Here is a 13,030-nt window from a genome sequence, read left to right as displayed (position 1 = left end):
TGCTACCTAGCAGTCCAAATCTGGCTTCCAGGACCTCCCAACTACATTTCCCAACATTGCTGGTGCCGACATGCATCACGACAACTGACTCCTCCTCAGCACTGCTTAATAGCCTATCTAGATGCTGTGTGGTGTCCGCAGCCTGCACACCAGACAGGCAAATCACCATGCAGTCTACACATGGGTCACAACCTCATCTCTCTTTGCCCCTAAAGATTGAATCACCCACTACTAGGAAGCTGCCAACCCCCAGAGGAGTATTCTCTGTGCGAGAGGATATGGGTGCATCACTCAAGGAAGTGGTCACTTTTAAGGGAGCATTCCCCTCTTCCTCATTCCCCTCCCCTGCTGTCCTTCTTCCCTGAGACCTTCATTCTCCATGACAGCAGAGGAACTATCAGCCTGGGAGTGGAATGCCTCTATCACATCCCTGGGGATCTCATCATCCACATACTTCTCTGCCTCTCCGAGCTTCTCCAGGTCAGCTATCTTGGCTTTCATTCATTCATTCAGTACATTTATATAATGCCCCATACAAAAATTTCCCTGGGCGGTTCACAATATAAAACCAATTAATGTTTTAATTGGTTTTATATTGTGAACCGCCCAGGTTCACAATTAAAACAATTTTTAAAAATACAATAAAAACTCTAAATCCAAAGCTTTAAAACAAAGCTTTGAGGGAAAGAACTTGTTTCCTGAGAGCCAGGAGCTCTTTGCACCAAGCGCACACCCACAAGTTCTACCCCTCAAGCAGACTGTTACATATGCAGCATACTGTGCAATACACTGGGAAACACTCCCTCCCCTGCTGGCATTCTATCTTCATAACTAGTTTTATTGGCTATTTAGAATATATAGAGCTTGTTTACTTGAAAACTAGATCTTAGCTGCAGTTGACAGCTAATTAAAGGTTTTAAGCTCTGTCCTCTAAGAAAATTACAAAAGTGTAGTACTCTTCTTCTCATTATGTTGCGTGTCTCCTAAATAGGGACCGTTTGTGCGTCTCCCTGCAAACCTCCACTCAAAACTTAACGCAAAACTCCTTTGATATCTGTTTGCAAACTCTTGTTTACAAATCTCCAGGTAGCAAAGCTCCGCTGGTCTGAGCCTTGTCTTTGCAAGAGCTGCTTCCAAACTGAGCCACCTCAGGAATGTGGCCCCTCCCACAAGCTGTGTGATTCACCTGAAGCTAATTTCCACCCCTGTCTGTCAAGGCACAAATTTCCCTGTCAAACAAACTGCCCTGTCAAAAAAACCCCTAGCCAGCCAGAAATCAAACCCTAGAAAAGACTAACAAACCTACCTTGTCCTTTCCCCTTTGTTTGCCTCAGGCACTGCAACACCTTGGGACACTACTGCATGTATATAATAACATTATTTCTTTCTGCTTCAGTTCATTAGTGTCTCTGCTAGTTCATGCCATCCTCATGCTCACTTTTTCAAGCTACCAGGGATTTGGAGGATTTTCTAATCCAAGAAGGATAGATGGTGGCAGCAACAGACTAGGTACAGAAAGGCAATTTGGTGGCTTTTTCCTTAGAGGAATGGGGGAAGAGGTTGAGGGTCTGGTAAGACCAACACAACACACACCCCTCACTCTCCTGCCAACTATTATAGAGATTAATCAGGAATCAAGAGGATGACAGCCTGACTACCGCTGCATATGTGCAAGCAAAAGAAGCATGTATGCAAGCAAAAGAAGCCACAGTCCTGCTTCTGGGAGAAGGGGAGATAGATGAAAATCATTCCCCACACAAGGATATTCATGTGCAGGGGGGTGATTTTCACCTAACTTCCCTTCTCCCAGAAGTTCTCTGTGCCACCTGAAATTAGGTCACTGAGGATTGTGAACGTTGGGGACATAATTTCTGGTGGCACAAAGAACTTTCAAGGGAAGGAAAGATTGGTGAAAATCACCTCCCCCTCCATGTGCACAACTGTATGTTAGGGATGTGCATGGAACCATGGTGGGGCGGTCCAAAGGCGGCAGGGGTGCCACTTTAAGAGTGGGGGAGGGTGCACTTACCCCTCCTGCCACTTTCCCCCCACCGGCGTTCTTTGTTTAGGAAGCTAATCAGGGCAGCAGTGTACCTCTCTGCCACCCCGTTACCCCTATTGGCTGGATATGGCTGGAAGCCCCCAATGCATACGCACATGTGGGCGGTGCACGCATGTGCGGTATGCACAGGCGTGTCGGGGACTTCCAGCCATATCCGGGCAACAGGGAGGCAGGGAGGTACTCTGCCTCCCCGATTAGCTTTCTAAACAAAGGACACTGGCAGGGGGAATGTAGAGGGAAGGGTAAGTGCACCCTCCCTCACTCTTAAAGCGGCACCCCCGCCGCCTTCGAACCAGCGGGACTGGCAGTTCTTTGAACTGGTTCAAAGGCCCATAAAAGGCCTCCGAACCAGTTCCGTGCACATCCCTAGTGTCTGTAGCTCTGATGCAGAACTGCAGTTGCTGCACACATGCTTCTTTTGAGGGTCTATTAGTCTGAATGTTGGACAGACTATGCCACATTTTTGTTTTCTTGTTAATCCAATTTTTATTCTAATTGTAAGATGCTTTCAGCATTTTCTGAGTGAATAGGTGGGATAAAAACAAGTAATAGACAAGTAAACAAAGAGTCAAGTTCTACAAAATGCTTCAATTTTCATAATCCTTCTTGCTTTCCTTTCCAGGAATGAACTGAAGGGGTGAGGAGGGCTGACACCCATAACTTACCAGTTCTCCATACGTTTCTGCAGTTCTGGCAAGAAAAACTGGGCATGAAACTGGTAAATAGATGAGATATTGGAGAATATCATTTTCACCACATCTTCTGGGATTGTTTTCCCACTTCTGGCTTCCTTCATTAATTCTGCGAAGAACACCTAGGAGGGGCCATTTCCAGCCCACAAAGGAATGTAAAGTCAAGTCTCAGATTGCATCCCTGTGCTTTTAGATAGGTCACCAGGTTGTATTTGTCCCCCCATATAGAAGATTCTCTATTATAAAAGTGGGGTACCTGTAGTGAGATAACCTTGGTGGTATGAGATGGTAGGATACATGCTGGAACATAAGCTGTTCACCACTACTGGCAAGATCAGGGAAATCGGCTCCCTCCTGCAAGCAAGAGAGCTGTTTTCCCAGCTCTGAGGAAACAACTCTCTTGTTTAGAGAAGGGAGCCAATTTCCCTGATCTTGCCAGCAGGAGCCCACATGGTGGAGAACAGGTTGTGGGGGGGGTGGAGACAGCAGTTGGCAGGGAGGAGCAACAGGCAACAGCAAAAAGGCAGCAGTTGCCAGGCAAGGGTGAGACAGTGCACAGCTAGTTGAAATCTGGAATACAGCATTCCATGCTGAACTCCAATTTTAACCTGTTCCTCTACATCAGGGTTTCTCAACGTGTGGGTCCCCAGATGTTATTGGACTTCAATTCCCATAATCCCCAGCCCCAGTGGCCTTTGGCTGGGAATTATGGGAGTTGAAGTCCAATTACATCTGGGGACCCACACGTTGAGAAACCCTGCTCTACATCATTTCACTTACAAAATAGTGTTGAGTCATGAATGATCATGCTGCACAGATTAAGGGCTCCTGGGTGTTTTGTAAAGTCCCTGCATTGGAGCCTGACTACTCAGCTCTCTCTCCATGGCTGTTGGCCTCTACCCTATCATCCTGACCCAGCGGTATCAATTTCCCCTAACTAATGACAACACCACATCACATACATGTTGGAGATGGAGTTCTAGTGTATCAACCTTTTGCACCAACTATCCTAATGTCCACTAGGGGCATTGGGAGTAAAGGTAGTTAGTGAGAGTCTTCTTCTTATCTGTCTCTTTTTGCGTCTACTCTATGACTCCTGCCTCAACTCCTCAGGTACTTCCTGTAGTGAGTCAGGCCTCTTCCTTTCTTTTTAGAGAGAAGATGGAAACATCTCTATCTGTCTCCCTACCTATTCATTATGTAGCTGATAGATAGGATAGGTCTTTCCTCTTTCAAATGCACTTCACCAATAAATCAATCTAGTTTATACTCTACCGTGACCTCCACATGTGTTACTTAAATAGCTGCAACAACTAAACTCTGCACTCTGTAACTGGAGTGGTAGCTTCCTTGGTGCTTTGCTAAATAATCACAAACCCCAGCAGTACATACACACCCAATCATACCTGCTGTACTGCTGCTGCCCCCTCTTGTGACACAGATCTTTAGCTTCATCAACTAGGCATGGCATAGGCCTGCTCCAGCTTTGCCTGGCAAAATGGCGCGACAAATCAGGTGCAAAGTTAAAGGTTAAAGCAGGAGGAGTAACAGTAGCAGAGCAGGCAGGGAGCAAGACAGAATAAAGATGGTAGTTCTTAGGAAAGAGTGTGATTGTGTACAGGGGGAGAAGTTGTCCAAGAATCCTGGTAGAGAGGGGAGGGGGGGCAAATGTAGGACTATCCAGAGAGTCCCAATATCTAGGTCTAGGCCTTTTGCAAAGTTCCTTCTTCCTACATACTCCTAGTGTGATAGATTTTCCACAGCAGTTACTAGAGGCTGTTGCGATACCTGAACAATTGGCAATGGAATAACCATTTGCTGCTGTTCCTGCTGCTGGGTTCCAGTTGGGATTGCCTGATTTTTTCCCATCAAGCATCTGAGGGCTGGAGGGGTGTGTGGGAAGTAAGGGAGAGAACTTAAGGAATCAGAGTTCGTGGGAGAATGTCAGGGAAATCCAGATCTCACCATGAGCTGGTTTGGATGAGCAAAGCTGGCACATTTCTTTTAGGGCAGGAACACACTAAGAACACACTCACCCCGATGTCACTAAAGGACATCCCAACTCACTGTCGGGATGTCCTTTAATCATATGAGAGAAGAGTTCATCTTAATTGCCCCTCTACAAATGTTACATAAACCTAAACAACAGGGTTTTGGAGTGCATGTAGAGGGGTGAATCAAGTGAAGATAAAGTGATATAGGAAGCTAGCAGAGGCACAGGATGCAGGAACCTTATCTTATATGCATCGTTGTTAAATACAATAATAATTGGATATATGTTTCATTCTCAGCTCTTTGACAGAGGGCAACCAACCTGATCCAGAAGATGAAGGCGATTGACATAGGCCTGCTCTGTTTCCAGTAGTTCCAAAGCTATTTTTTTCTCCTCTGGGTCCTGTGTGTTCGGCACAAAGAGAAGTTTCCATCATATTGTGCATTATTTGTAGTCAGGAGCCCAATGGGGCAGGTCTAGTTCTCCTAGGTCAGTGAATATACTACACATTAATCAGACTGAGGTCACAACAGATGTGACATTTAACATGTCTTTGAATCCCACGCTTAGAATTCCTCATGTCTTGTTTTCAGCCAGGTACAGATACAAGGGCCCCCAATCTGGACTGAGACTGTAGTGTGGCGACAGAATCGCCCCCCGCCCGCCCCCGTGTTATTTTCCCAACAAAAATCATCTACCCAACCTGCTGCCCTCAAGCCATTTTATGCAAATAACTAATTAAGAATGCATGTGGCACATTTGGTCTGCAATCCATATGCCCTTTGTTCTGGAGTTATGTGTGGAATGCAACTTGAAAGGCCCAAACTACCCTGAAATATAGTAAGTGTTCTGAGCATAAAGGAGGCTAACATTTGGAAGTCATGCATTGCAGATACTTGGCAAGAAATCTGGCAAACTACCCAATTATCTATCAGAACTTATTTTTTCCCCATGAGAGAGAGTCTCACATGAATGTCAGTGTCCTAACAAGAGGCCAGCTACTAGCCATAATTGTAGTCATAACAGTGACACCGCAAGAGAGGAATTACATTGCCTGTGTGGCATAAGAACCCAGACAGGCTCCTGTCTCTTCTGTATGAGTACTGGGACTGTATCTACCAATATAGCAGTTATTAGCACTTGTGGAATAGCAGGTATTCTCCATATGAACCTTCTCAATAATCAGGTAGTTACTGACCTGGTTTCTGTCGTCTCCAGAGTGTGTTATGATGCTTGGCTGAGAGTCTGTGATCCTTTGAGTTCTCCAGTTGGGGGCAATAATCTTGCTTCGGAAAGAGCTGAGACATTTGACAGTAAGCCCTTGGCAAACCTGCGGCAGCTCCTTTGCTGGTTCTGCATTGCAGAGTATCTGGCTGGGCTGCACAGGTGTATCCTTCTTGGATTCATTCATGGCTCTTCCACTTGCCACGGATGGAAGCAAATAAGACACCATGGAACTTGGTGCTCCCAGACGAGGGCTAGAGTGAGGTTGGAACAGTTCCTTCTCAGGACTCCTGCATGGACTGGCCACAGAAAGACAAGGCAGTTTTAGAAATAACCCTGCTCTGTTCTTTTCTGCAAAACACATGCAGAGCCAGCCAAACCAAAACTGTGAGTCCTAAAACAAAATCAAGTCACCTCTCAGCATTCACACATTATATTCACTCTTGCCTAGGCATATATTATTGATTGTATACAATGATAAAATAATTTAACTAAAGGCATAAGGTTAAAAATGTAGTGGTTAGAGTGCTGGACTAGGACCAAGAAGACCTATGAAACTCACTGGGTGACTCTGGGTCAGTCACGTATTTCTCAGCCTAAACTACCTCACAGGGTTGTTGTAAGGATAAATATAATCATGTCTACTACTCTGAGCTACTCAGAGGAAGAGCGGGATAAAAGTGTAAAAAAGCCAACCCCAAGGAAAGCAAATTGAGCCATTTCTACCCTCGGTGCAGAATGTTAGGCCTGCCAACTTTACAAATGGCCATTGTAGCTGTGTGTTTTTAACAGCAGCTTGATATGCAGATCTTAGCAGGGGGTAATATATATTTCCATGCAGTGAAAAGCTTTATCTGCTGATTTTGCAGATCATGCGGCTGTTAAAGGCACAAGAGCAGACTAAATTATTTAATCTTCTTGGCAACTATAGCATCCCTTGCTTCTGGTCAGTACAGTGAATTAGTAAAAGGAACAGAAGGAGAGAGAGAAAAAGAGGCAGGGCCTTTCCTGTTGTGGCCCCTCGGCTTTAGAACATCCTCCCTGAAGATCTTTGCTGTGCTACCTTCTTCAGTTGTTGTTTTTTTAAACATTTTTAAAAATAGGGTTTTTAATGTTTTATCTACTGCTTATATCTGGTAGGATTTTAAGGTTTTAGTCCTCAGTTTTTAGCTTTCTATTAATAGCTAATTTAATTTGAAACTTTTAAAATTTGTAATTTTAAATGTGGTTTTAGTCTGGTCTTTTAACTTGTTTAACTTTATTAATGTTTTATTCTATATTCTGTTGATGTTGTGAGCTGCCCCAAGCAGTAATGTACTTGAGGGGCAGGATATAAACATCAGAAAGAGGAAGGAAGGAAGATTAGCACAACTGACCATCAGCATTCTAGCTCTGTATCAAATAGGCTGTATCAATTATTTAAAATGTATTAAGGCCAAAAAAGATGTAACATGGGAGATCTGCAATCCAGCAGTTTATTTTCTTACTCAATAGCAACCAGGCAGCAGGGAGGAGGCAGTTCTCATTTTTATCAGAGCAGCAGCACTGGGCAATATCTTTTCCTCTGTTGTAAATTACAATACAAATATCCTGAAGGTGCCCTTAATCTTCCCAAAAATACAGATACCTGTATCCTGCCTGAATTTGCCCCCACTGTGGAGCCCTTAGCAGCTTCAGGGGGAAGGATTTAAATTTGGAAGATGAACAGGAGAGTTAACCCTCCTCAGTACTGCTGTTCTCATTAAAATCAGAGCCTCAGGCAAGGATCTTCCCTTTTTTCTGCTTCCATGATGAGAGCTGCTACCATGGGCCACATCCTCCTTTCTGTTCCATAATCAGTCTTCATAACCTGCCTAGTGCTTCCTCATCTATCTAAGTCAGCTTTTATTTCCTCTAAGCAAAGTTTCATTTTCCAAAAACAAGCCACAGCAAAATAAACAGATGCATGTGACAGCGGCAAATCTGATAAACCTAACAACAGCCTTGCTAAAGAAGGAAACTACTACCTGGATCTCTTTGGGAAATGGCAGGTTAATGTGATGAACTGTTCTTACATGATCTCCACTCAGCCCATGGCACATGTTGCAAACTACTGCACCAGGGCTGGATTTAGGGTCAGGGGACCAGGCAACCATCTAAGGCTCTGGGTAAGGGAATGCTGGGCATTTCTGTTCTATACGATTAGAGATTGTTTTCATTTGCTTATATATGGCATCATGGATAAATACAGATTTACAGAGCCAAGCATGCAAATTTATCACCTTATATGATAGGGCCATATGAATTGTGCATGTAGATGTATGCATCAGTGTTACAACACTATAAATGCAATAAAAATAGCATTCAAAAGTTGAACAAATGGAGGGAGATGCAATTCAGTCTAGAGATTGTTTTGTACCCAGGCCCTTCAGAGATAATTCTGGAAGAGCCAGATGCAGATGCTTAGAAATGTGACCCAATAAATGGTCATATAACTAACTGAATTAGCAAGTAAGATGTTAGGCTGGTTCACACAATGATATATAGAAGCATTCTACCCTAGTTCAAGAGCTGTGCACACTCCTGCTTTCTGCTCATGTGTGAGTAAAAAACAAGGTCAGAGGTGATGACAGAGATAGTCTGTTCAGCAGCTGGGAAGGAGGGCTCTGTCCTGCTCAGCAGCTATACTTGGCTGTGCACACACAGCTCCCAAACTAGGGTAGGACCTTTTCCTAACCTATTTATCATTGAGGTCGTTCTCACAACGGGGTGGGCGGGATGGCGGGCAGGCAGCAGGGAATGCTACACAAACCCACCTTCCCCACACTCAATCACAGAGGACCCTCTGGGTGCGCAGACTGTGCGCCCATAGAGTTCGCTGTGCTTAGAAATTCCGCAAGGCACTGCATGAGTGTGCAATGCATTGTGGAGATCCCCCCAGCGACAGGAGGGTGCCTGTCAGTGCTTCAGCGCCGGCTGGCACACGATCAAGGAAATGTGGTCAGTGGAGCGCTCACTCCCTTAACCTCGTTTAAGAGGTGGGAACCCTAGGCGGGTTTGCTGCCAAGGTGCCACTGGGAGTTGCGTGCCTCCCAGTGGTTCTCATGGGCAGCCAAGCCAGGCTTGGCTTTCTTAGCCCAGTCTTGTCTGCTTGTGAGAACAGCCTCATTGTGTGAACCAGCCTAATGTCTTATTTGCTGATTCAATCAGTCTTACTATCACTTATGGGATCACATTTTTAAGCATCATGTGAACTGCCTTGTTGACTTTGGTACACCAGCAACTGTGCCCACTATAATATTGTGGCAGGAAAATTACAACTCAGTATGCTCATATCATACGATGGGGTTTCTTTCAAGACAAACTCAGAGAGTCACTTCAAATAATCCTCAACAGCACTTCAAGGCAATCCTCAACAGCAACAAAATCCTAGCAAACGAGACATTGTTGACAAATTAAGGTATTTAAATATAAACGTAAAAGTAAATAGTATGTGTTATTACATAATAGAAGTAAAGTTTTTCTTTTATAGTACACAGTCAATGTGTACTTCAACTTCTTTAGGATGCAAATTTCCATCAATAGTAAGAAGATCATGCTTTGGAGTCTTTAATTTAACTTCTAATACCAGAATAGTAGCAGTAGTAGTAATATATTATTAATTAATTAATTAATTATTCTTATTATCATTCACAAATTAGAATACAATGGTGTGCACACACAAAAGTTCAATAGTCTCTCTTTTACTTCCCACTGACCTGCATTATATTGTTCAGGGCTTGTCAAAGCACTATAGAAAGCTTTTTGTCTTTCAGCATCTTGTCTTTTCTTGGAAGAAAAACTTACCCAATGTTTACCTCAGAAGAAGGTAGAACACTAGGCCCATGCAGCTCTAGTGCACTTTTTGTCCCTTCTTGGAGGCGTATAGGGCACTATCTGGTTTATAGTCTGGGCTGCTTTGCATTAAGGTTAAACCTTGTTAATTGTTTTAAATGGGAGGGTACAAGGCAAACCATAGTATGGTGAAATTGATATACTGAAGTAAAAGAAAAAGCAAAGCCCCAGGAGACGGTTAGTAGAGTCACTTCAAAACAGAAACTCTTCAGTAGTTCTGCTTCTGTTCCTACTGAATATGTGAGAACAGCCGCACAGCAAACCTCTTCTATTTTTTGCTAACTCCACACAGGAAAAATCCAGTGCATAAAACTTAGATTTGGGGGGCGGGGGTGGAAGGACAACATTTGCAGATTGTCTTTAGTTTCTAGACCATTTGGGCCCAAGACCAATCAAATCCCTGATGAAACCATACATGAGCAGCCATTCACATAATAATATAAACTACTGCTGCAAAACTGAAGCTCAGCCAGATCAGATGATGCTGCCCAACTGATCCTTCAAACCTTGCGATCGGGGCATATGCTTGCATATTGCTCATATCTTACTCCCCCTCCAAGCAGGGAGCTTCTACATAATTCTGTGCTATAATTTGAATCAGTAGTTTGACTACAGAGGCACACCAGTATGCCAGAAGAGGGAGCAGGACATATGTGACATGTGCATTCACGCCCCTTATTGCAATATTAGAAAGGCTGGTCATATGGTATTGTCCAAACTGGACCTTTGTTTCCTACAATTCTTCACATGACCTGTCTCATCCAGAGGCCTTCTGGGCTTGCCTCTTAAAGAAGGAGGACACAAACATTACTTGTTGACTACTTCCTTGTGAGCACAAATTAAGGGGAAGAATGTATGCCCTTGCTTAAAACATACTAATATATATATATGAACAATCTAGATTTACATATCACATACCCTGCAGGGGAAAGAGGGGCATCAGATAATCCTACAATGGGAATCATCCAGGATTGTTCTCTCCCCCCCGCACTTTATTTTTATTAGTTTTCTGCATATCAGTGTGACTTCCAGTTCATTTTTCAACATAGTTATACCACAACATCCACATTTGCTCTCATGTGAATATTTTCCTCGTATTTATATATCTAGTTACTATGTCCTAATTCTTGTTTTCATCACCATAGTAGTTTCATTACTATAATGAATTCCCCAACTGTTATTTTTACATTTCGACCCCCGTTAATAAATCCAAATTCAGATTGTTTTTCATATACCGCAAAAAGGGTTTCCAATCTTCTACAAAGTTTTCTATATGACTATCTCTTACTAATACAATAGGTTTTGCCATTTCTGCATATTCATATGCCTTCATCAACCATTCTTCTCTTGCTGGAATTTCCGCAGATCTCCATTTCTGAGCAAGAACCATTCTAGCCACCGTCGTAAGATATAGAAATAAATTTCTATTTTCTTTTGAGAGTTCTTCATTAATTATGCCTAACAGAAAGGATTCAGGTTTCTTATGAAATACACATTTAAAAATCTTTTTAAGTTCATCATAAATCATATCCCAAAACCTCTTTACCTCTCTGCAGTACCACCACATGTGGTAAAAGGACCTCTCACCATCTTTACATCTCCAACACTTAATAGATACATTTTTATACATTAAAGCTAGTTTCTTAGGGGGAATCATCCAGGATTGTTCTGAGTCATTAACAGTAATTTAACTTACCAAAAAAAATATGTCCAGCCATCTAACTACCCCAAACGCATAACAATATAATCTACATACTATTATTTTCTGGCACTCAAAAAAATTAAATGGGACTCCCAAGCTTGGACTTCAAGGGTGTCCTGAAGTCAACTCAAATGTTTCAGCTGGTGCAGAATGCAGGAGCGTGTCTCCTATGATATGCTGGGAGGTGTGCACACAGTGCACATTTTCAGCCTGTTCTGCAGCCATTACACAGGTGGTCACCAATCTGCTTCCAGGCCCAATTCAAGGTACTGGTTTGAACCTTTTAAACTATTCACAGCCTGAGACTGTCATACCTTAAGGACCATCTCTCCAGATAAGTCCATCTGCCAGTTGAGGTCCAGTCATCAAGCACTACTTACTGTTCCATTTTTACAGCAGGTTAGGAGAGCAACAAGCTAGTAGCAGGGCCTTTATGATTCTGACCTTAAAATCTGGGATGCCTCCTCACTAAGAGCAGAAAAATCTACCTCCTCCTTAGAGCTTCAGTGAAGCTGCAGGACCTTCCCCTTCACGTGGAGCCCTGCCCTTGCCAAAGGCGGCTTTGCAAAGCTCAGATGGGATGAGATCCCAGTCCAAGCCTTGCAAGTCTCTGAAACAAATCTCAGCAATCTTCTCTCCTCACACGTCTCTCTAATGCTTACAAAGGTGAGCTTCCTATTATTTTGTGGTTGTGGTGTGTTGTATTCTATCTAGTAATCTTTTGTGTTTTGCTGTTTGGCCCAGTGGGAATCCTGTGCAGGGTGGAGTCAGAAAGGGGGAAAGAGAGGTAAAGGAGAAGGAGAAAAAACTGAGTTGCTTCTGAATAAAGCCTTAGTTAAATCTGCATTTTTGGTGTGTTTACAAGGGAAGCAGTTATAAAATGTGGTAACTGCAGCCATTCCTTTTCTCATGTCCTCCCACCCTCTGCCTTTTCAAAAGGTTGAGGGTGGGGAATGTTGGAGCAACAGGAATCGATGCTTGCTACTGCTACATCTTCCCTACCCTCAGCCTTCTGAATAGACAGAGAACTGGAGAACGTGGCAGGGAGGAGGAGGAGAGGGGGCGAGGGCAGTGGCTGGCGCGTCACAAGAAAAACATTTGGGGAGGTGGCAGCAGTGGTGGGTTGGGTGGGGCTTCAGGCAATGATGGGATTGTGGGGGCAGCCAAGGTGCCACCTGCGACAACTGCCTCACAACCTCATCTCATTAGCAAAGCACCCTGAATTAAAAACCTTCCTCTAAATATTGAACCTAGCTTCTTGACAGAGCACAGTGACCACTCAATTGTAAGTTAATATATCAAGTAATAAGTTTGAAGGGAATAACTGCTGCAGGCAACACATGTTAAATCACCAGTTAGTTCACGGGAACCATTTCTGTAATCTTCTATATTCTGTCCACTGAGTTAAGCTTGTGTCATCACAATGATACATGTTGGACAGGGTCTCTTATTGCTTGGAGCCCTTGATAGTTGTCTACTTTGAT

General features: G+C 43.5%; 1 protein-coding gene across 4 annotated transcripts in view; it reads right to left on the bottom strand.

Annotated features, from left to right (window-relative positions):
• Window positions 1-4,279, bottom strand: part of FGD2 (FYVE, RhoGEF and PH domain containing 2) — a 31,726-nt gene extending 27,447 nt beyond the window's left edge. For 3 of the 4 annotated variants that reach the window (XM_053313497.1, XM_053313501.1, XM_053313500.1), the window contains exons 1-2: window positions 4,161-4,279; window positions 2,728-2,876 (exon numbers count right to left, since the gene is read on the bottom strand). In XM_053313497.1, the coding sequence (XP_053169472.1) occupies window positions 2,728-2,858 (131 nt within the window). In that variant the 5' untranslated portion in view covers window positions 2,859-2,876; window positions 4,161-4,279. Of the gene's footprint in view, window positions 1-2,727; window positions 3,029-4,160 lie in introns of those variants that run through there. The other variant, XM_053313498.1, reaches the window with a different exon arrangement.
• Window positions 4,280-13,030: the final 8,751 nt, after the last annotated feature.

The sequence above is a fragment of the Hemicordylus capensis genome, chromosome 4 (genome assembly GCF_027244095.1).
Source record: "Hemicordylus capensis ecotype Gifberg chromosome 4, rHemCap1.1.pri, whole genome shotgun sequence".
Classification (NCBI taxonomy): domain Eukaryota; kingdom Metazoa; phylum Chordata; class Lepidosauria; order Squamata; family Cordylidae; genus Hemicordylus; species Hemicordylus capensis.
This window is presented reverse-complemented; position numbering and strand designations above follow the sequence as displayed.